Raw genomic sequence first — 25,071 nt, forward strand, 5'->3', positions numbered from 1 at the left:
ATCCTGGTTCTCATCCTACTTATCAAACCTCTCCTTTAGTATTTGTTTCTCTGGACCCACCTCCTCTCGGCTTCCTCTATCAGTAGAGGAATACCACAAGCCTATACTATTCTCTATCTAAATTACTTCTCTTAGAAAACTAATAAGCTCCTTTAGATTTCAGTATTATCTCTATGTAGATGATACCCAAATATATCTATCCTCTCTGGATATCTCACCATGTGTCTGACCCGTGTTACATTTTAACTTGGATGTCCTCTCGCCACCATAAACTTAATGTTTAAAAAACTATAATAATATTCCCACCAGTCAACAAAACTTACTTACCAGATACTTCTCTGTCTGTGGATAACAGAAAAATGATTCAGTTAACAGAGTGATTCAACAGAGGAATAACGATTTGCAAGGAAAATCAATCTTGCTGCAGCGTGCAAAATAGATTGTAGGGGTTTGAGTCTGTTTTGGGGAAGGCCAGTAAGGAGGGAATTGCAATAGTCAATGCGGGAGATGATAAGTGCATGAATTAAGGTGTCTTGTGTGAGATATGTGCGAATTCTGGAAATGTTTTTTAGATGTATGTAACATGATTTAGATATAGAGTCAATGTGGGGAACAAAGGATAGGTGTGAGTCAAGGATTACACCTAGGCAGCGAGCTTGTGGGGTGGGATTTATGGTCATGTTATCAACAGAGATATAAATGTCAGGTATGCTCTTGTTGGTGGGTGGGAATATTATTAACTCTGTTTTAGAAAGATTAAGTTTACCAGATTAACGGGGTTCAGTTCCGTCAGAGAGGCTTCACTGGATCCTCCGCTGGAGCAAATCACTATACGTATACGTGGATGTTAGCCGTACATGGGCAACAGCGCTTGTTCCGCTTGCGGGCAGCATTAGACAGCGATACATAATGATAATTAAACCCACCTCACTCGCCCCAATGATAAATAGACCCCTATGTCTCTTAGACAAACATTAACCAATAAACCATTAATTAATTTACGGTTAGAGTCTTACCTGAATCTGCGCTTCTACTGACAGCAGCTGAATAACAACTACGGTTATATAACCTGGATACGCTCAGCTCGCTCTGCCCATCACTCGCTCATCCAATCCTCGTCCTCGTCTGTCAACACATATTTGTTTTACACACAGTGATTATTACATTTAGGACTTAACAATGTGTAAGAAAGAGATTTTATTCTGTGCAGGATGAGGATAATGAGACGTATTGAGATCAGGGAGCTGACAGGATGAAATGGCAGCAGCTTTGTATAATTACACACAATTTGTGCCACAATCCAGCTTGATAAATACTGTGATAACTTCTACAGGATTCCAAGGTCAACATCACCAGTCATTAACCCTGTGGGTGCCAGTGTATCGGTCTTGTTAACCCAGGGCCCTCTTAAGAACATTTTGGGCCCCCGGGCACAGCAGTGCACCGGGGCCCCATTATATACAAAAAAAAAAAAAAAAAAGGATTATATATATATGGGCCCTGGAGCCTGGGCGGGCCCGTCGGAGGCAGCAAAAAAAAAAACAACCTGAAAAAAAAGAAGAAAATACTTACCTTGCGGTCAGCTGGCGATCCGGCTCCCTCCATGGTCTCCTCCTCCATCGCACTCCGCAATGGATGTCGGGCGGGCGTGACGTCATCACGCCCGACATGCACTGCGAGCGCCGCACGGAGGAGGAGACCAGGGAGGGAGCCTGATCGCCAGCTGACCGCAAGGTAAGTATTTTCTTCTTTTTTTTCAGGTTGTTTTTTTTTTGCTGCCTCCGACGGGCCCGCCCAGGCTCCAGGGCCCCCGGGCACCTGTCCATTGTGCCCAATGGGAAAGAGGGCCCTGTGTTAACCCCCTATGTCCTGGAGGGAGCTGTGTCCTCGGATCAATAGATATCTTGTATGGAATATTTGTTTACACAGAGCTTATCTCTAACAGATGCACTAAACACATTGATAGACATTCTCAGAAGTGGTGATAAGAATTTTATTACAGTAAAGCATTAAAAAAACTTTATTTCTATTCAATATTATTATCAGACAGTGTAACAATTATATTTCCCCATTTTACAGAGTATAACGGAAAATAATAATTTTTACAATTATCAATATGTTTGTGCAAGAAAATAAACAACTTAATTCTTTGATGTTGAAATAAGTTAACAAATCACCACTTTCATGACTATTCCACATATAAAGTACTTTATTGGGTTATGAAGACCCCATAAATATACATAATGTAGAACAAAAAACGTTTTAAATTTTTTAATAAAGTGCAGTCTTACTAAAGACCAAGCTGCACATAAAATCACATATTTTAAATTGTTTGGAACAGCCGTCCTGCGCGCAGTTTGAGTGATCTTGTCTGTCAAAATGTGAAATAAAAAAATAATTTAAGTAAAAAGAAAAAGCCTTCTCTAACAGCACAGGTTACCCAACATCTGATGGTTAGTGCTCATGCCTTCCCCTCTAGACGACCGGACTTGTCCCAATCCAGTTTCACCAGCAGGTTAGAGCCAGATTGGGAAATGTGTCGCCAGGAAAAGAGAGCGATGTATCGGTGCCCTGTATAAGAGGGAATCTGGTCTGGTCACAACCGTGTTAGAGGCAGAGGTGAGACAGGAGGAACAACCCATCATGTGAGAGTGCCAGCTCCTATGTCCAGTAATCATCAGACGTTGCGTGTAACTGATTGTCAGGACAATAGATGTCCGGAATGGTGAGACGCACAGTCCAAGGGTCCGGAAGGGGTTGGTGAGGAGAAGGACTGGGATTGTGAATATGGATGATGTTAACTGCTAAGAGATACGAAACAACATAGTGGAGCTGATTAATCAACAGAGATTTTGTGCGTACAATCCATAAAATCCCTCTGAACATGCCCAGAACCTGCTCATACGCCACAGAACGCAGCCACGTTGAATTCATCTTCGGGTGCAAGGACATGGACTACAGCTTATGATTTAGGGAGGGAACGAGGCAGGTAAGGGGCTTTTGTCCATAGTCACTGCACAGTAAGGGCATGCCAATCACAAGCATATGCAGCATAGTCCGATTCAAGCTGTGGGCATCTCTAAGGTAAGTGATTGTCTGTCATACCACTTGCACCAGCTACAGGTCGGGTGTATTTGCCAAGTACTAGTGATGACGGCTGTGTATACATGTTACAATCAGGAGCAACTGTAAAAATGTATTTTATGTACAGTAGACCCACCGGGTGAGAGGGGGTTACACTACCCACCGGGTGAGAGGGGGGTTACACTACCCACCAGGTGAAAGGGGGGTTACACTACCCACCAGGTGAAAGGGGGGTTACACTACCCACCGGGTGAGAGGGGGTTACACTACCCACCGGGTGAGAGGGGGGTTACACTACCCACCGGGTGAGAGGGGGGTTACACTACCCACCGGGTGAGAGGGGGGTTACACTACCCACCGGGTGAGAGGTGGGTTACACTACCCACCGGGTGAGAGGTGGGTTACACTACCCACCGGGTGAGAGGTGGGTTACACTACCCACCGGGTGAGAGGGAGGTTACACTACCCACCGGATGAGAGGGGGGTTACACTACCCACCGGGTGAGAGGGGGTTACAATACCCACCAGGTGAGAAGTGGGTTACACTACCCACCAGGTGAGAAGGGGTTACAATACCCACCGGGTGAGAAGTGGGTTACACTACCCACCGGGTGAGAGGGGGGTTACACTACCCACCGGGTGAGAGGGGGGTTACACTACCCACCGGGTGAGAGGGGGGTTACACTACCCACCGGGTGAGAGGTGGGTTACACTACCCACCGGGTGAGAGGGAGGTTACACTACCCACCGGGTGAGAGGGGGGTTACACTACCCACCGGGTGAGAGGGGGTTACAATACCCACCGGGTGAGAAGTGGGTTACACTACCCACCGGGTGAGAGGGGGGTTACACTACCCACCGGGTGAGAGGGGGTTACACTACCCACCGGGTGAGAGGGGGGTTACACTACCCACCGGGTGAGAGGGGGGTTACACTACCCACCGGATGAGAGGGGGGTTACACTACCCACCGGGTGAGAGGGGGTTACACTACCCACCGGGTGAGAGGTGGGTTACACTACCCACCGGGTGAGAGGGGGGTTACACTACCCACCGGGTGAGAGGGGGGTTACACTACCCACCAGGTGAAAGGGAGGTTACACTACCCACCGGGTTAGAGGGGGGTTACACTACCCATCGGGTGAGATGTGGGTTACACTACCCACCGGGTGAGAGGTGGGTTACACTACCCACCGGGTGAGAGGTGGGTTACACTACCCACCGGGTGAGAGGATGGCTACACTACCCACCGGGTGAGAGGGGGTTACACTACCCACCGGCTGAGAAGTGGGTTACACTACCCACCGGGTGAGAGGGGGGTTACACTACCCACCGGGTGAGAGGTGGGTTACACTACCCACCGGGTGAGAGGGGGGTTACACTACCCACCGGGTGAGAGGGGGTTACACTACCCACCGGGTGAGAGGGGGTTACACTACCCACCGGGTGAGAGGGGGTTACACTACCCACCGGGTGAGAGGGGAGTTACACTACCCACCGGGTGAGAGGGGGGTTACACTACCCACCAGGTGAGAGGGAGGTTACACTACCCACCGGGTGAGAGGGGTGTTACACTACCAACTGGGTGAAAGGTGGGTTACACTACCCACCGGGTGAGAGGTGGGTTACACTACCCACCGGGTGAGAGGGGGGTTACACTACCCACCGGATGAGAGGGGTGTTACACTACCAACTGGGTGAAAGGTGGGTTACACTACCCACCGGGTGAGAGGTGGGTTACACTACCCACCGGGTGAGAGGGGGGTTACACTACCCACCGGGTGAGAGGGGGGTTACACTACCCACCAGGTGAGAGGGAGGTTACACTACCCACCGGGTGAGAGATGGGTTACACTACCCACCGGGTGAGAGGGGGGTTACACTACCCACCGGGTGAGAGGGGGATTACACTACCCACCGGGTGAGTGGGGGGTTACAGTACCTTCATTCTCTCTCTATGCTCAAACAAACTTCAAATCAATCAGTGATACTCACTATCACAATGAGACTAACCCCAACTTAAACACTCCGAAGCTGATTATGTGAGATCCCGATACTAGTAAATGACGTCACTGTACAACGCGACACTCATATTACTGCTGTTAAGGAGGTATACAAAAAAGCGCCGGCTGTACAATGTAGAAGTGTTTCTAAAAAGAACATTCCACAGCCGTCTATCACGCATCTCACCAGTTTAGCTCCGTGTGGTTCCTTCTGTGCTTTGGTTTCCCTTGGTTACCGCAATCTGCTGCTCAGCTTGGCGTTCCTCTATCATCAGACGCCATCTAGCCTAGTAGGCACTATCCCCGAAACCTTCAAAACCTCTGCTCCGCAGTGATTGGTCATCTGCTGCCAGATCCCTTTATAAGGGCCCTCCTCCATTTAATGGGTGTCAGATCATCAGGTCTCTCCACCTGAAAGGAAGCATCTCCTCTGACTCCTGTTGTTCCTGACATCGTGGATGGTGCAGCATTTCGTTACTCAGCTATACTTCTACAGCTCATCGCTTCACAGCTTTACCTGTGCAGACTATCGCTTCCCAGCACTTACCTGTACAGCTCATCGCTTCACAGCTTTACCTGTGCAGACTATCGCTTCCCAGCACTTACCTGTACAGCTCATCGTTTCTCAGCATTAGCTGTGCAGACTATCGCTTCCCAGCACTTACATGCGCAGGGCATTGCTTCCCAGCTTATCACTGCAGAGCAACGCTCATCATTGGTCCTGTTCCAGCGTTATAACACCTGTGTGGATCTCAGTGCTATTGCTACCTGCAGCTCATCACTTCACCGCCTTATTGGTTCAGCCTACCTCACAGTCAAGACCTGTAGATTCACTGCAAAGCATCGCTCATCATCGGTCCTGTTCCAGAGTTATACACCTGTGTGGATCTCAGCGCTCCTGCTCATCTCTTCACTATTACTTCTATTCTGCCTTAACAACTAACTGGTGGTGCCGCACACTATCTGCTCTGCGCCCCCTAGAGGACCGTGACCTGCGGTTGAGAGCAGCTTAAGACCATATTCCCTTGTGGGAATCCCTGGTGAACACCTCTCCTCCGTTAGACTCCGCACCTCTCCGGGGCTAATCTGTCACTCAAGCAGAGATTAAGACCATTCCCACTATCTGGACTCGTGACACCATTGATTACTTGTATATCCCCTTAACATCAGTAATAGTGGTGTCGCGTTGTACAGAGACGTCATTTACTAGTACCGGGATCTCGAATAGTCGCTGTTATGAAACGTCATTTTTTTAAGTCACAATTATAGTTTGGTCGATCATGTCAGCTTCACAGTGCTCAATTCAGACATACTACTGTCTGGGTTTCTTTCATTGTTACAAGGTACCCCACCCAAATCAACCTTGCTGTATGGGTTATATAGTCCCAGTAAACTTGTCTTCCTGATGCTATCCGGCTGGACCAATATGCAAAATTTGTTACTGTATCAACTCCTATTTTACTATAGATTGTAAGCGTTGCCAACAGGCCCCACTTTCCTCTCGGTCTGTTTGTATAACGTTTATATGGTGATAACAGATTAAAATCACTAAAAAATGTTTTATTATTTGAATAAAACATGTTTTATGTCTAAAGATTTTTTTAAATATTTTTTTTTCACACATTTTATCCGTTTTTAAACTTTATTTTTATTTTTATAAAAAGTATAGATGAAAGTCCAAATGTGAACTCTCAGCTCCCCTCAGCATGCTCAGGCCGGCTCACACGTGGTTATATCTGCAAAGAGTGTCCCGGTGAAATGGTAATTTATCCCTAACCCAGTAACACCGGTGAAAATGATGATCGATCATCTCCCTCTTTGATGGCAATAAACAAGGAAGCTTCATTAACATCTCCATCAGTTTATACTCCATCCCATAGGACCCGGATATTAGCCATGTGACAGTCTGAAGGTGCTCCTGGATATTTTGCGGGACTCAAGATTTAAAGTTAGGACTCAGGAGTCCCGAGAAAGGGAAGAGGGAGAGAGAATTCAGAGTTCAGATAATGTTTTGATATTATGCCATAGTATAGGTAGTTGTAGTTTGCCCAGTCGTGAGCGTTTAAGCCTAAAAAAAGTGTTTAAAAGCAACCGGCTAATATTACAATCAACACAGAGATAATCTACTGCACCATTAGGAAACAAAGAGCTGACATACAGGGATTGGAAGATCTGGAATGATATTTAGCTGCATCCATTTATTCTTTTATTTTTTTTTAAACTAGGATTTATTTTTCATCATATTAGCAAAGACGACTATCTCCATAAAATATTTACCTAACAATGACTTCTTGTTCCTGCTGAAACGCGTCCAATCCTTGTTCTACAGATTTACAGGTGCTAATGCTTCTGCCTCTGGCTCTTTTCATCAGACCAAATCTAATCTGAGCATTAATGCAGGATCATCTGCGGTGATGTGTGACCTTACCACATCTACGGCATCATACAACATTTAAATATCTTCTAAGTAACAATCCTAAAAGTCACACAGGTATAATTAATATAGTTTTACCTACATTTATTTTTAGTTCAATGCCGCTTTTACTTTTACCTGGAGATGCTTGTAACATATTATATGTCATATTCATATGAATATACCAAACAAAATGTAAAATGCGAAACAAAATGCACAGTAAGTATCTCGGTGATATTGCCCAGTAAGATCTGGTATAATGTCCAGTAAGATCTGGTATAATGTCCAGAAGAATGTAGTATGTCAGTGATAATAACATAGTAACATAGTTGATGAGGGTGAAAAAAGACACCACTCCATCAAATTCACCATATTTTGGATCTCCTGCGATCCCTCTCTTATATTTGAAATTGATCCAGAGTAAGCAACCGCCAATCTGTTTCAATCGGGAACATCCCCCCAGACTCAATATTGCAGTCCTATTTTTACCCAATATCCACTACTATCCTTCATTTTAATTAACGGTCGTATCCCTGGATACAGTTTTCTGCAAAAAAATTGTCTAACCCTTTCTTAAACATATCTATAGAATCTGTCATCACAACCTTTCCTGGCAGTGAATTCCATATCTTGACTGCCCTTACTGTAAAGAACCCCTTCCCAGGCCCGGATTTACCACTAGGCAACCTAGGCAACTGCCTAGGGCCCCCCTAGGGCCGGCGGTGAGCGGGTTAGGCAAGGCAGAGGGGCGCTCCCCTCCGCCTGCCATCTCTCTCTGCCTGTCGGCATAATAAAACAAATTGTTATATCTTGTGTCCATGCTCCCACCCCACTGCCTCTGAATACCCCAGAGTAGGCTTCTTAATTGAGGGTGCTATGTGTGTATCATCCCTTTGTATCGCTCCTTCCAAATGAGGGATACTCATTTGGAAGGAGATTTTGAAATGCTATTTTCGGTATTTAAGATGTAGCTTCAATATCACAGAATAAAGTGTAATATATGTCACGGCCAGATCACCATAGAAAAAGATGCAATTAGAGTCGGGAAAAGTACCAATCTTCACCACTTCCCAGGTGCTCTGGCTCGTATGTGCTTTAAGTCCACCATCACCGTGCTAACTCTGGAATACTCCTATTAATTTTTTACTATTATTATTATTGACCATGACGTTACTAGCAGCCTATTCATCAGCCAGGGGGATGCTCATAATCTACCCATTGGCCAGTGTGAGCTTGGTGTCTACATTTTATCTTACACCTCACACACTGATCTACAGATATAGGTGCAAGAAAAATGTAAATTGATTGCATCTGTCACGAGCCGCAGCGGTACTCACAGCCGCGGCGGCCCGTTTCCTGTGCCCCCTGGCGTCCCGGCCGTCACCTTGAGGACCGGGACGTCACTTCCGCCCAGCACCCGACCAGTGCCTGACGTCCTGCACTGTAGTGCCGTGTCCCGGCAACAGGGGACAGCCGGGCTCGTGCGCAAAGTTAGTTAATAGCCTGGAGGCTATTAAGCTTAAATTAATTTATTAGCTGGGACCCGTGAGTAATATCAGAGCTAGGCTCTGATTGGCTGTCTGAAGTATTTAGGGCAGTGAGGTCTGCAGCCTCACTGCTGGTTATATCATCTAGTTTGCCTGTCAGTTAACCTGCTCCTGAATTGTGTTAGTGGAAACCTGTTGGACTGATTTCTTGTGTATGACTCCTGCTTGGATTATTGGACTCTGCCTGTTTGCTCGTGACCCTGACCCTTCTTGCCTGTACCTTGTACCTTGCTACCGTGCCTGTGACCCCGACCTCTGTTTATCGATTACCCTGTTTGCTTGTGACCCTTGACCTTGGCTATTGTACTGACTACCCGTTGCTTTCTACCAGTCTCCTGGCCCGCCGCTGTGGTCCTGTATTACCAACCCACACTACACTTGGAGCTAAGTTCTGGGGGCATCCGAGTACCGGTGAGCGCATCAAGCTCTAAGGGAAAGGCGGCTGCTATAGGCGAAGATCTCCTCATCTGGCTCTGTGGGTTGGGGATCAGGGCCAGCAGCCTAACAGTATTCTGGTCCCCTTAGCTCACAGCACAAACAGTGCGTCTCTTGTCAGTTTTTGAAGGAGAACCCTAATGTTATGTTCACCTTGGCATTTGCAATGTGCACACACTTGCTGACCTCAAACATATGAAAATGCTTAAGTGCAACGTATTGTGTGTACAATGTGCTCCCATGAAGATGAATGTGTGTGTGGAGATGAAAACATTTTACCTGCACTAAAAACGGACCAAGATCCATTCAAAAAAACGCTGCAACTCATATTAAAGGCATAAACAAATCACAAATTTATGGATTTAATGCCAGTGATACAGTCGTCATGAATGACTTCTAGGATTTAGTCTGTAAACTAAAGGACCTCCCAAGCAGTGGCAGTCACTAGTCCTATACTGATATTTTCGACAAGGTTTAGTGCGACATGAAAATTCCAAAGCCCAACAGGACGACATGTCACAAACACAGTCTTACCATCACACAGATACACATTACTGACACCATTTCAATAAATTGCGACTACAGAAAAGGGCGGCAGTTGAAATTGACGTCACTTCAGAAGGCGACACCGACGTTTCCGTTTTTTAAGCAGCAGGGTTAGGGTTAACATTAGGGTCAAGCGCCGGGTCCTGGGATTACCACCCCGTTCATACTGAACCCGGGTCTGCCCTGGCAATAAGAGTCGTCACAAGAGGAGCTTTGATTGGCTGACAAAGATGAAGTCATTTAAATGGGACTTTTTTTTTTTTTTTGCACACAAAGATGAGGCCAAAGTGGGTGACAAACACCACGTTACACTGCTCATAAAGAGCCATTCCATACGGCCAGCCCCACTCTTTCTGCAGTTGTGGTCATGCAGTTTTCAGTATTGCCTTCAACCTGTTGACTACCTGCTGCTGGGTGCGCTTGATCCCCCAGTCAGTCAATATTTTTGCAATATTGAAGCACACTGTGGCCTCCTTTACAGTGCCAGTTATTTGTTTTTGAATTTCCTCCTCTCCTCTAATTGCAAGCAGCTCACGAACCTCTTCCTCCTGCCAACGCACCAGGCTTTCTCCTCTCCTCTGCATTAAAAAGACTTCATGTTCCAGCATCCTTCATTCCCCCAATCAGCTCCTTTCTGTGAGACCGGGTTAAAAAACCCGTCTCGCACCGTTCACACTGGAGGCTATCTGGAAATAACCCTGCAACAGTCCCGGGTCTAGTTCCCGGCTCATGAGACCGGGGTAGATGCAGGGACCCCGTTCACACTAAGCCATGACCCGGGTCATCGGGGCTCACCCCGGCAATATCCTGGGTTTTTTAGGTCAGTGTGAAGGTGGTATGACTGACCTATTTTCACGGTCTAGGTATGATGTGTGTGAGGTTAGGAAAGGAGGAAAGTTTTTAAATATTTTAAAATATTTACTGATTAAAATTAATTATTATTTAAACAAATTAAAAAGTTTATTTAACTTTCATTTATACTTTGGAAAACCCAATTTCGAGGGGAGGCTGTAAGAGATCTCCCTCACACATCAGCACCATTAGACTCAACATTATTTGGATGTAATAACAGTTTATATGTAAGTTTTAGTGGCTCGGAGCCCCTCACCCCTCAGAGACTTTCTGGTGACCTCATGATAATATCAGCAGGTTCCCTGGAATGTCATTGCATGTGTGAGGACATCAGGACATACGTCTCCATTGCATATTTCCATGTTTTGATCACACTAAAAGAACGGAGTCTAATTTCCTGTACAAAGTGTGTCTGCAATTTCCATTGAACACAGCAGCTGCGGTTTCATCTCCGTCACCTCCAAGGAAACGTAAAAATCAAGGCCTGTGTGCTGCCCCGTGACTGTGCCCTCTCCGCCCCTCGAAGCCTATTTATATATCTTGATCCACAAAACTAAACTTCATTTTTCCATTTGGGCACAATAAGACGCATGGGGGCCTAACCCAACCACTGCCATGTTCACTTGTACATATCATTCCCTGTATGACGCGGGGATTTGCCCACAGATAGGCAGGTGACCTCACTAAGCCTCGCTTACGTCTGAAAAAGATGAGACAAACATTATTCTTTCTAACACTAGATGGCAGCAAATGATAACATCACATGTTCCATTCTCTCAGTAACAGGTCTGGTTATATAATCAGGCGACACCGGCAGAAAGTCCAGGGGGCCAAAAATGTACACGTTATAATGGATATAGTCCAGATAAAGCCATGATTAAGTAGTGATGACTCAATATGTTTAAACAATGACTCTATAGCTAATGTGAAGTGTGCACAATATACAATACGTGGCTACAGAATATGCATATATTTCATTACCAGTTAATGTTTGCGATACATTCACAGGTGGATGAAATCCTTTTAATGTGCACCCATCACCTATGCACAGTGTTAGTAGTCGCGGCGGCCGCGGGCACCGCCACAACTCTCTGTGTTCTCCTGCTGGTGTCCCGGTTGTCGCTATGACGACTGGGACGTCACTTCCGGTTTCTGCGTCCCGGTTGCCTGGGCAACAACCGTAGCGCTCAAGGCTCACTGTCGCCGTGCCCGGCCAGCTAGCTAACAGGCGGGAGCGCGCGCACAGGGCTCGTAAGGTGTAGCCAATCATGGCTAAGCAGGTATTTACTTTAGAGGCACTCATATATCAGTCTGAGTTATGCAGCTGAGAACTGCATTTTTATTGGCCACCACTACTCCCATTAGGCTGAACCTGGGGATACTTTGAGGGCTACTCCTGATTAGCTCCTAAGACTATTTAAGGCAGTGAGGACTGAGCCTCACTGCCGGTTATAGCGTTCTGTCCCAGTACTGCTGCCTGCTCCTGTTCGTGTTTGGTGTTGAACCTTGGATTGATTTATTAGTGTATGACCTCTGCCTGTCCCTGGACCCTGAACCATTGCCTGTGACCCTGATTTTTTGCCTGTACCTGGATTCTGAACCATTGCCTGTGACCCTGATTTTTTGCCTGTACCTGGATTCTGAATAATTGCCTGTGACCCTGACCTTCTGCCTGTACCTGGATTCTGAACCATTGCCTGTGACCCTGCTGGTTCCTGACATCTCCTCCGGTGCTCTGTCCAGTCCGCAGATCTCTGGCCTGCCTCTGTTCCGTGTTCTACATCCTGTGCCTGTGCGCTGCCGTGTGAGCATAAACTCATACTACTCTGAGCATAAGACCTGGGGGCATCCGAGTACCTGTGAGCACAACCAGTCTCTACGGGAAAGGCGGCTGCTAAAGGTGAAGACCTCTTCTACTGGTTCTATGAGTTTATGCCGTAACATACAGTGGAGGCAGAAAATTATAAATACGCTGTAACCAACACAAACATTGGACACATAATACTTACAATACCTTACAGAACAAAGGAAGCTAAACTACAAGTCACCTTACATAAGAGAGATTTCCACGTGACGGGCCCCCAAACAAGAGCGACCTGTTCAGCTCAGTATCAGCATGTCCGATATCTCCATGTATCTTCCACACTTACCATCCTTTGGAGGCCCTGAGACGGTGGAGATTATTGGCGTCTTTACATTTGCCGTGCAGCAGAATGTAAGCTATTGTTCTCTGGTATCTTCGATTTTTGGGTTAAAGACGTACATTGGAAGTCTGCAGTGCATGAGAAAATATCCTCCCCCACCCCCATGATCACTATTGTATCTCATATATATATTGATATATACCTGTACTGTTATTAGTAGCTCTTTTACATACCATACCCTCCCAACCATCCTGATTGCAGAAAGACAGCATCACTGTCTGAGGTTCCACATTGTCATAACCCTCTAGAAGTCAGGGCAAGCAACATTTATAAACATGGCTGACCAGCTCTGCATGCCTACCTATAAGCAAATGGGATACTGCATTTATTTAGATTAATCCCACTTGCTGCACCAAGACAAGAAGAGCTCAGCTACTGCCAGGTGCGAAGGTCAGAGTGGAGCGCTGAATATTCAGAGCTACCGAGATGGAAACCAGAGATGCTCACTGACCCCCGTGAAGTGGTTTTGGTTTTGGATCTGCATTAGCTTCGTATTTTGGCAAAACCACCCTTGTGTGTTTTGGATCTGTATTTTATTCGAAAAATTGCTAAAATATGCTAAAATCACATAACTTTGCTCTTATTTTGATCCTACACTATTATTAACCTCAATAACACTAATTTCAAGTCATCTGCAGTCAATTTTGACCACCTCACAGGTCACAATATTATTTTCATACACTTTCGGACAAATACTGCAGCGACCTGGCTGGATGGTAAGCGACAGAGCAATGACTCAAACACACGGCAGTTCCTAGCACATCTAGGACACATTGGCACACAGCAGTGGCAGAAAAGAAAAGTTGTAAAAGATGGAATAGTCCTTGGAATGGTCACGATTACACATAGCACTCGTGGATGGAGTCTCCTCAGGGATTGGTGTCTTTTCTGAATCTGAACATACATTTTCCTCTAATGCCTTACTATTTTCTTCCAGCTCAGCTTTTACACGTAAAAGTATTTGGACACCACTTTTGGAGTCCGAATGACAAGGTCTTGCTTGGTCATGACTGACCTTACAAGAAGATGCCTCAGTGACAGTTTCAGATCTCGCACTCATAAAGGCGAAGCCCTCATTCCTTCTTTGCCACTGTGTGTGTAGAATGGCATGTTGGCAATTTTATTTTTTTCTACAGATAACTTTGCCTGGATTACAGCTGTTTTTCTTGACCAAGGTAAAAGGTGTTTTTTTACATTTATGTTTGCTGACTTAAATACACCATGTACTTTTACATAAACTTTACCAGATGACATACAGGAATTACCATCATCATGACTGGTGCCAGCAGCTGCTTGGTGCTCCTGCTCTTCTGTGTATTGCTGTGAATCCATTTTGATAACACCGTACACTTTGACTGCAAATTCAGAAGAAAAGCCTGCAAGGACTAGTATTTGTATTTCAGCAATGGAGCACTTCTCTTTGGGTGTATAGAACACCTTACACTTTTTGGTGCAAATTTAGGAAAAAAGCCTGCAAGGACTAGTATTTGTATTTCAGCAATGACAATTAGCAACGCAGCTCTCCTTTTTGTGTGTTACCTATATAACACTGTAGAATTGGACTGCAGAATTACACCAACCCTGTAAGCACTAGTATTTGTATTTTTCTGCAATGAGATTTAACACTGGAGCTGTGGAGCTCTCCTGACTATCACTGATTACTTTGTCAAACACTGCTACCACCTTCCTCTTTTAATTCTATCTATTTGCCTGCCCAACTGCTCTACACTCTATGCTACCCCTCCTGTGTCTCTCTCTCAAATGGCGCTAGATCGCCACTGAGGGCGGTATTTATAGATTTCAAAACTCCCGATATCCGATGATGTCACAATGTTTTGCCTCGTTTTCCATTCCGAAAAAGCGTGAAAGTACTCGGATCCCCTAAGTTCCTGTGTATTCGGTTCCCGAGGAACCGAGCCTGAGCATCTCTCGTGGAAAGGGAGTCGCCTGACATGTCAGACTAAGCTAGTGAGGGGGATAAAAGGCTAAGATCAACTCACAAATATTAAAATATGGACAACTGAGATTGGACACCACAAACTTCTAATCGGACAGCCATAATATAAGTAAACATGGGTGTGGTCACAAAGGAAAGATCATGATATGGGTGTGGCTTATTCCTAAAAATCCTACGGATTATCATAAAATAAAATATTCAACTTCTTCCTGCAGTGTGACTTATAGTCTCTCCCCGAGTAGGAAGTAGAAGACTTGTTACATATACTGTATATGGTATTGTTGGGTATGTACTTACATAGAAGATGCATATTTTAGCGAAACATAATGTTGGAAGCCCCTGGATAAGATATGGCGCCCTTTGCTTTAGTGATCCCATAAGCTGCAGAACTTGAATAACACCATGGATAAATAATGGTGTTACGTCACCAGCACCGAACATCCTTTAAATCTTCTATTTACAACTGAGTCATCCCAGAAACACAACCTTCTATTGGGCGAACAACCAACACCAAGCAGATGATAATACCAAGGTCAGAATATACATAATATACATTCCAAATACTGGAACTAGTCCAATACAACCAAATACTGTAATATGTGGATAAAACTTTTCACGATTTGTACAAACCACGATTGTTGAAGGACAAAAGGGCAAAAACTTGTAAATTCTGGGAAAAAAATAAATCTTGATTTTGGTGGAGGATTCGTAGCTGAATTGGTTTCTGCTTTATTCTATCAGTATACACCGCAAACCCTGTGTCCTCCGCCTGCTACGTCTAGAGACCGTGATACTTAACCGTGGGGCGTTGTGTGTAGAGCCGTAATGCCCTGTAGGTTGATGTCTGGAGCGCCGGTATACCGGAGCCAGGGGTCTGTATGTTCATTATTGAGGAAGAGGGGTGGGTTGGAGGCACAAGAATAAAATACTAGGTGGGCTGGGACTAAAATGTTTCATCGATAATTTCACTTATTTAACTATATGGGAGATGGTGTGAGCAGAAGACATGGAATAAGATAAGAAAGAAAATAGGTGGAAAGGGAGAGAAGTTAGGGTAAAGGTGAGGAGAAGAGATACATAATGTGACTTTTATATCAAAACAGTTACAGGTACAGAAGATGTAAGCTCTTGTACCAATACATCAGATTTATAGTGTATATCAGACACATATGAATGGTACAAAAAGAAGAAAACAACATAATAACGTGTTAAATGATATACATGAAATAACAGGATACATAGAGCACAGTCGGCCACTGAGCCTTTACCTGCGGGCACCCCAGCTAGATGCAGAGAATAAATCTGACCAAGGGACTCACGTGACCTCCTCTGCGCAATGTAAGGAGATAACGCTACATGACAGAGGAGGGAGTGCAGTGCACTCTCCCTCCTTCCTCTGTGTGGCCCTTTAGAAGGGTGAGGGGCCCTATGTGTCCCTCAAAGAAAAATGAGGCTGCCCATCACTGAAGAGAAGACTGAAGTATAGAGAAACAAAACTATATAAATGTTAATGTACATGAAATCATAACGGATTAAAATAACAGCATTAAAAAAATAGAATTAGCAATGTGAACGAAATATAAAGTGAATAAAGAAAATAAATGAATTAATGCAATTTAGAAATACATTAATAGACATATACATATATACATATAGACATATATACACATAGACATATATACACATATTCATATATACATAGGAGTAAATAGATCGTCAAACAGTGTCTGCAGTGGTTCATTTAATGTAGGGATCACACTAACGCGTTTCACCACAAGCTTGTGGCTTCCTCAGTGGATTCTTTTGCAAGAAAATAGAAATCTTGAGAGTGCTTCTTGTCTATTCCATGTCTTATATAAGTGACATTACCGACTGAACTCGTACCTCCGAGTAAACCCCCACAACAACCATACGGGCTCTTGGCTCCAGTGTGACGGCGCTCCTGACTACAGAGCATCGAGATGCTCCACACAGCGCCCCACGACGACGAACAGCTTCAACAGATGGGACACCTAAGCAGACACCTCCGATACACCTAAGCAAACACCTCTGATACACCTAAGCAGACACCTCCGATACACCTAAGCAAACACCTCTGATACACCTAAGCAGACGCCTCCAATGCACCTAAGCAGACACCTCGGACTGGCCTGCCGGGCATCCGGGCTATTCACCAGTAGGCCCGGCAGGGATGAAGCTCCGCCCGCTCCGCTGTTGGGGCGGAGCTTACGGGGAACACCGGAGTTCAGATGTCGGCATACAGCAGCATGGCAGCGAACATGCCCACTACATGTCAATGTTCATTGGTCTCATCACTATCGACGAGGATCTCTAGTCAAGCGCCTAGCAACACTAGCGTGCATTCCAGCTGACACGCAGGCTAACACAGATCCAGATCCATTTCCGGGACTGCCGCGCGGCTGAACAACAGCAAGTATTTCTTAACGCTGCTGTATTAAGTGGAATTTTCTCCTATTAGTGTTTGGTACATTCCGGATGGACACCGCTTTCTTTATCAGGTCTTAACGGCCACTGGAACTATATGTTAGATATAGACAGCAACGCTGCATAACCACCCCTCTAATTGAGGACTATACCCCCCCACCCCCCCCCCAGGGTGGACATTATTTGCTTTTTTCTTTAACAACAGTAATACCTGTATCACGTAATCGGCTGGAGATCTTCACTCCTTAGGAGTGAATATTGTGTGTTTATTGTGTTTTTTATTGTCTATTAGTACGTGCTTCCATATCACAGGAGTAGTGGTCTATATGATGTAGCTTTTTACTGAAATATTTTGAATTGTGGTGTTTTTATTGTTCAATTCATTTGCTTGTTATAGCTGATGGTTTTAATTCTATTTTATTAACAATAAATTATACAATCTATGAAAAATGTAGGCAATGGAAGCTTTTTGTTTAACAGCAAGTTTTACTTGTGTAGCTTAAACACACTAAAGCCTTATAAGATGGATCCCAAGTAAAAATAAAGACTTATTTACCATATATATATATATATTTACCAGGTGTCCTTGTTCTTTACGTTGTAAGTTGCCCTCCATGGGCTGACCACACCCCCTTGACTGGCCCCACCCACTCTTACAGTTGGCCACACCCCAATGTAGTGGGCCCCTATCACTGCATTCCCCCGGTGGGTCCTTTATGCCCCAGTCCGACACTGGCCTCCGATACACCTAAGTAGCCACCTCTGAAAAAGCAACTTTGAAAACTCTTTAACTGCTGCTAATCTAGACTGAAACAATCTTGCTTGCATTGAAATAACAATGTATTATATAGTTGGCTTCTTAGAAATAGCCAGATTTCTAAAGAATGAAAATAAATCAATGGAGAATCTATTTTACAACAGAATTTACCCTAAGCTTGAATTCTTACAATCACAGAGTTGAAGCTGTAAATATCTGTGGATCAGACAGGGAGGAGGAGAATTAGGTGTCTGCCAGAAAAGGTCTTTTCACACTTAACGTTCTTTGTTGGAGAACGCCGTTCCTAAACCATTACATGTGTATTAATGAAAGTTACAAGACGACTTCTCATATTGATCTATCTTATTTTATGTGCAGCTTTACTGTAATGAAACGCTTGAGATGTGTAATATCAGACATTACATTGCTGTATGAGAGAATACATCAGAGCTGAGCGTCTCTGGAGGAGCCGAGATTGGTTATTAGAACAGATAAATTAGGTGAGAGCTGCAGGTTTGGCTGCTGAAACATCAGCTACTTTACCATGGAAACAGATGAATTTATATAACTTTTTCTGTATAACCGACAAAGCTCAAGATCTGGGGTTAGAGACTAATACAATGTAATGTTCTTTCATAAATCAGAAGCAGACATTCATTCCTTCATCTGAAGAAAGTGAAAAGAGGAGCGTGCCCGGAATACGGGAATTACTGAGAATCCGACTGTTGTACAGAGAAACTTCATCTGTTTAGATGTAGGAAATGTTTTTTGATATCTGTCTGGGTCATGACATGTTCAATCCGGTGATAATTCCTGGTCCGCGTACGAGTGTCAGAAGCACATATGTGCAAACCGAGGTGCAAAAACTCTTTGTGATGCATCGTGCCCACATTTGTGCCAGTGCGCCTAGTATTTTGGGGTTGTGGGTCAAGATGTTGTCAACTGTGGGGGTACAAAACGTTGCTTCCTAAGTGAGAATTAGTTGCGGAGGCGAACTTACTTCTACGTACACGAGATTACAATTTATGTATAATGGGGCGCACTTTGCACCTCCCAGTTGCGTTTCCAGTCGCACCTTGATGTAATGATAAGCTACAAACACAACAAAGTGCCGCATGTAATAAGGACAATCTCTCTCTCGACTCATTTATACGGAGATAAGAGTAGGCTGGAGTTCGACGTGAAATTTACACTATATGGAGTAACCACCAACACGCAAAACCAGGCACAAATTGCTTTTACCAAGGACTCCAAGGCGAGCGTGCACTTTGGCAGACATATAGGCGTACTTATACACATAAAGGAGACTTGCAGGTGCACAGATTTTGTGATTTGTAAATGACCTCTCAGCGTGTAAGTTGTATTATGATGTTTAGATCTCAGACACCAACCACCACCTGTGTCCATCGCACGTCTGAATGTAGACCCAGGAACTGTCATTAACGTTCCACCCGTTGTCTGGGTAAGTGCTCGGGGGGGCAAACAATTAGCTCCTGGGTGGGGGGTTCCTCCCAAAACACCAGCAAGCCACAATAGTGTCCCCAAATGCAAACAAGATTGTGCTCGTGACATTAGAAAGTTGAAAAAGCTCTGAAGGGTTTACCCCACGTTTCAGCCTAATTTTTACACATCATAGAGACTGTGAGTTAGACATTACTTCCCATGACTGTTATATACTATGTATTAGGTTTCAGACGTCTGGAATTACTTAGAGGGTGGAAGTAACATCACAGGACCTGGCACACATCCATTCCTTCTGTTCCCGCGCATGAAAGCCAACTAGCAGTCGGCCATCCCTACTGGACCACTGTCAGCAACAATAAGGAGGGGGGAACAGTCCCCTGCTGGGGTACAGCGTGCACCTCTACTGGCTGGTATATATATTTGGTAATAATATTATTAGGCACGGCTGGTGTCAAGTGTTGGGGCACAGAGGTCAGAAGTGAGGAATCCAAAGCGGATACTATATATTTTTTTTTCTTAATTTGACTCTGTATTAGAGGGATGATACCTGTGTAATAAATGAATAAACACTAATTGGAAGACAAAGGGGAGAAAATCATTAACATAAGAAGAGACAACAATAAAACATTTGACCGACAGTTATATACCAGACAGCAATGATTAAGAAAAGCACCGATGCCTTTAATAAAACAATATTTACATTAGTTGTCATCCTTATCCACAGATATCACCGCTAGACGTCATAGCTTCACCCGACTCAAGAGAACATGTCTTTACCTTATACCATGGTGAGAAAGAAACTATTTGAATTGTGACAAAAGTCAAATATATCAGAGAACAGTTCATATGAAATCATTACAAGAGTTAATGACATTAGGCCTAGTTCACATGAGCTCTGTTACAGGATTTATACACACTGTATCCCGGGTGTAACAAGAAGCACAATGATGATTCCGCTGGCAGCACGAGACCGTTTCCAGCATTTAAATATGACCTGCGGTTTACACACGGAGCCTTGGAGGGCCACAGCTGGACAGCCTTGGTCTACAGCGACAGAACTTATTCTGAATCCAATGTAACTAGAGCAGAAATGAGGAAAGATCCAAAGTAATAGTCATCACTTCTACAGTCCGCGCCGGTGCTCGCGGTATTCAAGCAATCTCTTGGTGTCCCAAGCTGGATACTTCATTCCACACATTGTGAATTGAGATCTTTGTAATGTTGGCAAATCACACTCAGGAGACCATGGTTTATTTTACTAAAGAAAAGTTTAAAAAATGTTAAATAGAGTCTAGAGAACTTCCTGTGACTTATATGTCAGTGGACATCGGGAGCATGCGAGGATCACATTTTTAAATGTTGTAATGAGTTTGGTCATGTATCAAGCTCCTGAGATAAGTAGATGGATAATTCTGGCCTATTGAAGAACATTAGACCACGTTACGTGCCGAACCACATCTTTCTGGTTAGAGTAACCACGTGTCTGTGTGTTGGATGCAGTAACAGGACTGTAGTAGGACCTCGCTGAGCTCCAAGTAACTCTGTGTCTGCCAGTTGGGAAGCAATGTGTGCAAGTTGAACACCTGTAGTTTAGGGGTGCCTACTTTAAGGAGGTCATACAAACAGGACCAGCGGGTTTGAAGTGCTACCCGGGTCCTACGATTTAAGATAATGCCTCTGATAGTTTTCTTAACTTTGAGCTCTTTCAAAGAAGGCAAATCCAGATGGCTGAACACCAGTCCACGACTCTGAGACACATCTAAAAACTCCAAGGACTTGGACACTAGAGGGTAAGAGACTCCCAAGTCCTTCACTGGGACCAGAACCTGAAGGATCAAAGTCTTCAGCTTTGGAAGCGATCTTGTAAGTTCTTCCATGGTTTCTGGTTGAACACTCTTAAAGACCCAGAAATAGTTCAATTCTAGTTTGCTGAGATGTTGAAAGTGTGTTAGAAGCGACACCGAATGCTCAGACCAATCAAACGGTAGTTTCATACGGCTCAGTTTGGGGGAGGTACGGGTGAGGCGTTCAAAAAGAGTCTGAAAGCTGTTGAACTGATCTGTCTTAGCCAGACATATCTGTGCCATGCTACCCGGAGGATAAAAATCAAGAGGCTCTAAGTGAGTCAACGTCCAGTTCAGTTCCAACTCCTGCAGCTCTCCACAGTGAACGCCATCGAGAAACTGGAGAAGAAAGTCAGCCCACTTGGTCCTTTGGTCTCCCAAATCAAAACTAGCACGAAGAACCAAGAGGCTGGCCCCACGTGAAGTGAGGTGGTAAGCATACTGGTGTACCCACTCCTTCCACCTCTCAAATTCTCTCACGGACACAAGCACTCCATCCATGCCCGACAGGATGGCCCCGAGTCTCATGAAATCCGCCACTCTCCAGAGCCTTGGCGTGCGCATCAGCTTGCTCCAGTCTGCGCACACTAAGGCAGCTGTGCACTTCTCTACTTCGGAAAGAAAAGAGAAGATGTATAGCTGACAGTCCACTGGTAGAAGACTGAATGGAAAAGGACCCTGGTTCTTAGTCCTTGGGCCTTTTTGTCCTGATTTAGCAGAAGAGTAGGAAACTTCTGGAGAGGATGATACACTGGTGTCCGGTGAACATTCCGGCCCTGAAGAAGAGTCCTGCCGCATCAGCTTTCTTTCCCGAGACATTTTTATTCCCTCCAGATACTTTACATATTACAGAGGACCGAAACCCACCAAGAACCGGTTGGATTCACACCTGAAAAGGAGGGTTAAGAAAAACAGTTTTCAACCAACTGATTCAGTTTATTATTCATCACTATATTAGTTGTACCACAATTAAAGGGTACGACAGGGCGCAAAGATGAGTACTCATAATTTTGTTATTGTTCATCTCACATAAAGAAAAACAGGTGTCTTTTGCCTCACAGAGAATTAGATCAGCTTAGACGGGTTACTGTGTACAGAATGAATTACTCTCCCTCATAAAGATACTTCTTTCCTAATTACCCACCAGAGATTCCAACATTATGAAAACACTGTGCCCTTATGTTCAGCACAGAGCTTCCATGTGGGTATAATCTGTGGCAGTGCTTAATGTCCTATCACTATAATGTCCTATCACATAGAGCACATAGCGAGGTAACGGTAGGTCTCCAGCCCCACGAAACCCAACACCAGGCAGCCTGGGGACAAGACAACCTTCAGTGACTGTCACCGAAAGATGGCAGTGCCCACCGAGCAACTATAAACTATGAACCAGAGGTGATGTTATAATCATAGAACAGTAATGTCATGTGGTTTATTACCGATAACACAGACAGATATATATGTTGTCCTGTATCTCCACCAAATGTGTAGAGTTTATCCCTGATCAGTTACGTGTCTCTGGCTCTATGGAGCGTTTGCTGTTCCAGAATGTACAGTGCATACAGAAAGTATTCACAGCGCTTCACTTTTTCCACATTTTGTTATGTTACAGCCTTATCCCCCGATCAGGGAAGAAAGGGCCCTAGTCAGGGAGGTGACCAAGAACCCGATGGTCACTCTGTCAGAGCTACAGCATTCCTCTGTGGAGAGAGGAGAACCTTCCAGAAGGGCAACTATCTCTGCGGCAATCCACCAATCAGACCTGTATGGTAGAGGGCCAGACGGAAGCCACTCCTTAGTAAAAAGCACATGGCAGGCCACCTGAAGTCTGCCAAAATGCACCCGAAGGACTCTTAGACCATGAGAAACAAAATTCTCTGGTCTGAGGAGACAAAAATTGAACTCTTTGGCGTGAATCCGATTGAACATCTCTGGAGAGATCTGATAATGTCTGTGCACTGACACTTCCCATCCAACCTGATGGAGCTTGAGAGGTGCTGCAAAGAGGAATGGGCGAAACTTCCCAAAGATAGGTGTGCCAAGCTTGTGGCATCATGTTCAACAAGACTTGAGGCTGTAATTGCTGCCAAAGGTGCATCAACAAAGTATTGAGCAAATGCTGTGAATTCTTTGTGATTTCTTAGTTTTCTATTTTTAATAAATTTGCAAAAATCTCAAAAAAACTTTTTTTACGTTCTCATTATGTAACATAACAAAATGTGGAAAAAGTGAATCACTGTGAATACTTTCTGGATGCACTGTATATAGGAACAGTTCATATGACTTTGTACAAGGACACACCTGTCACTCACAGTATACAGGTAACCAGCAGCCCCCTGTGTATAACACACCTGTCACTTACAGTATACAGGTAACCAGCAGCCCCCTGTGTATAACACACCTGTCACTCACAGTATACAGGTAACCAGCAGCTCCCTGTGTATAACACACCTGTCACTCACACAGTATACAGGTAACCAGCAGCCCCCTGTGTATAACACACCTGTCACTCACACAGTATTACAGGTAACCAGCAGCCCTCTGTGTATAACACACCTGTCACTCACACAGTATACAGGTAACCAGCAGCCCTCTGTGTATAACACACCTGTCACTCACACAGTATACAGGTAACCAGCAGCCCCCTGTGTATAACACACCTGTCACTCACACAGTATTACAGGTAATCAGCAGCCCTCTGTGTATAACACACCTGTCACTCACACAGTATACAGGTAACCAGCAGCTCTCTGTGTATAACACACCTGTCACTCACACAGTATACAGGTAACCAGCAGCTCTCTGTGTATAACACACCTGTCACTCACACAGTATACAGGTAACCAGCAGCTCTCTGTGTATAACACACCTGTCACTCACACAGTATACAGGTAACCAGCAGCCCTCTGTGTATAACACACCTGTCACTCACACAGTATACAGGTAACCAGCAGCTCCTTGTGTATAACACACCTGTCACTCACACAGTATACAGGTAACCAGCAGCCCTCTGTGTATAACACACCTGTCACTCACACAGTATACAGGTAACCAGCAGCTCCTTGTGTATAACACACCTGTCACTCACACAGTATACAGGTAACCAGCAGCCCTCTGTGTATAACACACCTGTCACTCACAGCTGCTGCAGCTCTTCCTTCTGTCCGTGTCTCTCGCGCATCAATAAAGTTCAGTGAGATAAAAGGGAGAATTTCAGCAGAAAGACCTGAGCGAGCTGCACACAGATGCAGAGAGGACCACCGCCGCCATATTACTACTCCCGGAAGTCAGGCGAAGCCGCAGGAAGTCCCCTGGCAGCCATATTGGTACTCAGCTCTATGTCCTGTGTTCTATGACACATTGCTGCTTCTTACTGGAACTACAGAGGGAGGGGGGTTATATACAGCTGGATACAGGGGATTCAGGGGGATTTAGGGACCAGGATTATATACAGCTGGATATTAGGGATACAGAGGGATGTAGGGTTATATACAGCTGGATATTGGGGCTACAGAGGGATG

The 25,071-nt window shown here is 44.8% G+C and overlaps 1 protein-coding gene across 3 annotated transcripts; it reads right to left on the bottom strand.

The window, feature by feature from the left end:
- Positions 1-326: 326 nt before the first annotated feature.
- On the bottom strand, positions 327-24,849 carry LOC142158021 (uncharacterized). Of its 3 annotated transcripts, XR_012692710.1 has the most exons (3): positions 24,680-24,849; positions 1,017-1,125; positions 327-342 (listed from the first exon to the last, which is right to left on the bottom strand). XR_012692710.1 is itself a non-coding variant. In XM_075211598.1 (2 exons), exon 2 carries the CDS (start codon positions 22,367-22,369, stop codon positions 21,173-21,175), a length of 1,197 nt encoding a protein of 398 aa, XP_075067699.1. In that variant the 5' UTR covers positions 22,370-22,439; positions 24,691-24,848; the 3' UTR covers positions 20,362-21,172. The 3 variants fall into 3 exon arrangements, 2 of the variants coding, with proteins under 2 accessions (XP_075067699.1, XP_075067698.1); XM_075211598.1 differs by lacking the exons at positions 327-342; positions 1,017-1,125 and adding an exon at positions 20,362-22,439 and having other exon boundaries at positions 24,691-24,848; XM_075211597.1 differs by lacking the exons at positions 327-342; positions 1,017-1,125 and adding an exon at positions 20,362-22,439 and having other exon boundaries at positions 24,680-24,848.
- Between the last annotated feature and the right edge of the window lie 222 nt (positions 24,850-25,071).

This window comes from Mixophyes fleayi, chromosome 5 (genome assembly GCF_038048845.1).
Source record: "Mixophyes fleayi isolate aMixFle1 chromosome 5, aMixFle1.hap1, whole genome shotgun sequence".
Classification (NCBI taxonomy): domain Eukaryota; kingdom Metazoa; phylum Chordata; class Amphibia; order Anura; family Limnodynastidae; genus Mixophyes; species Mixophyes fleayi.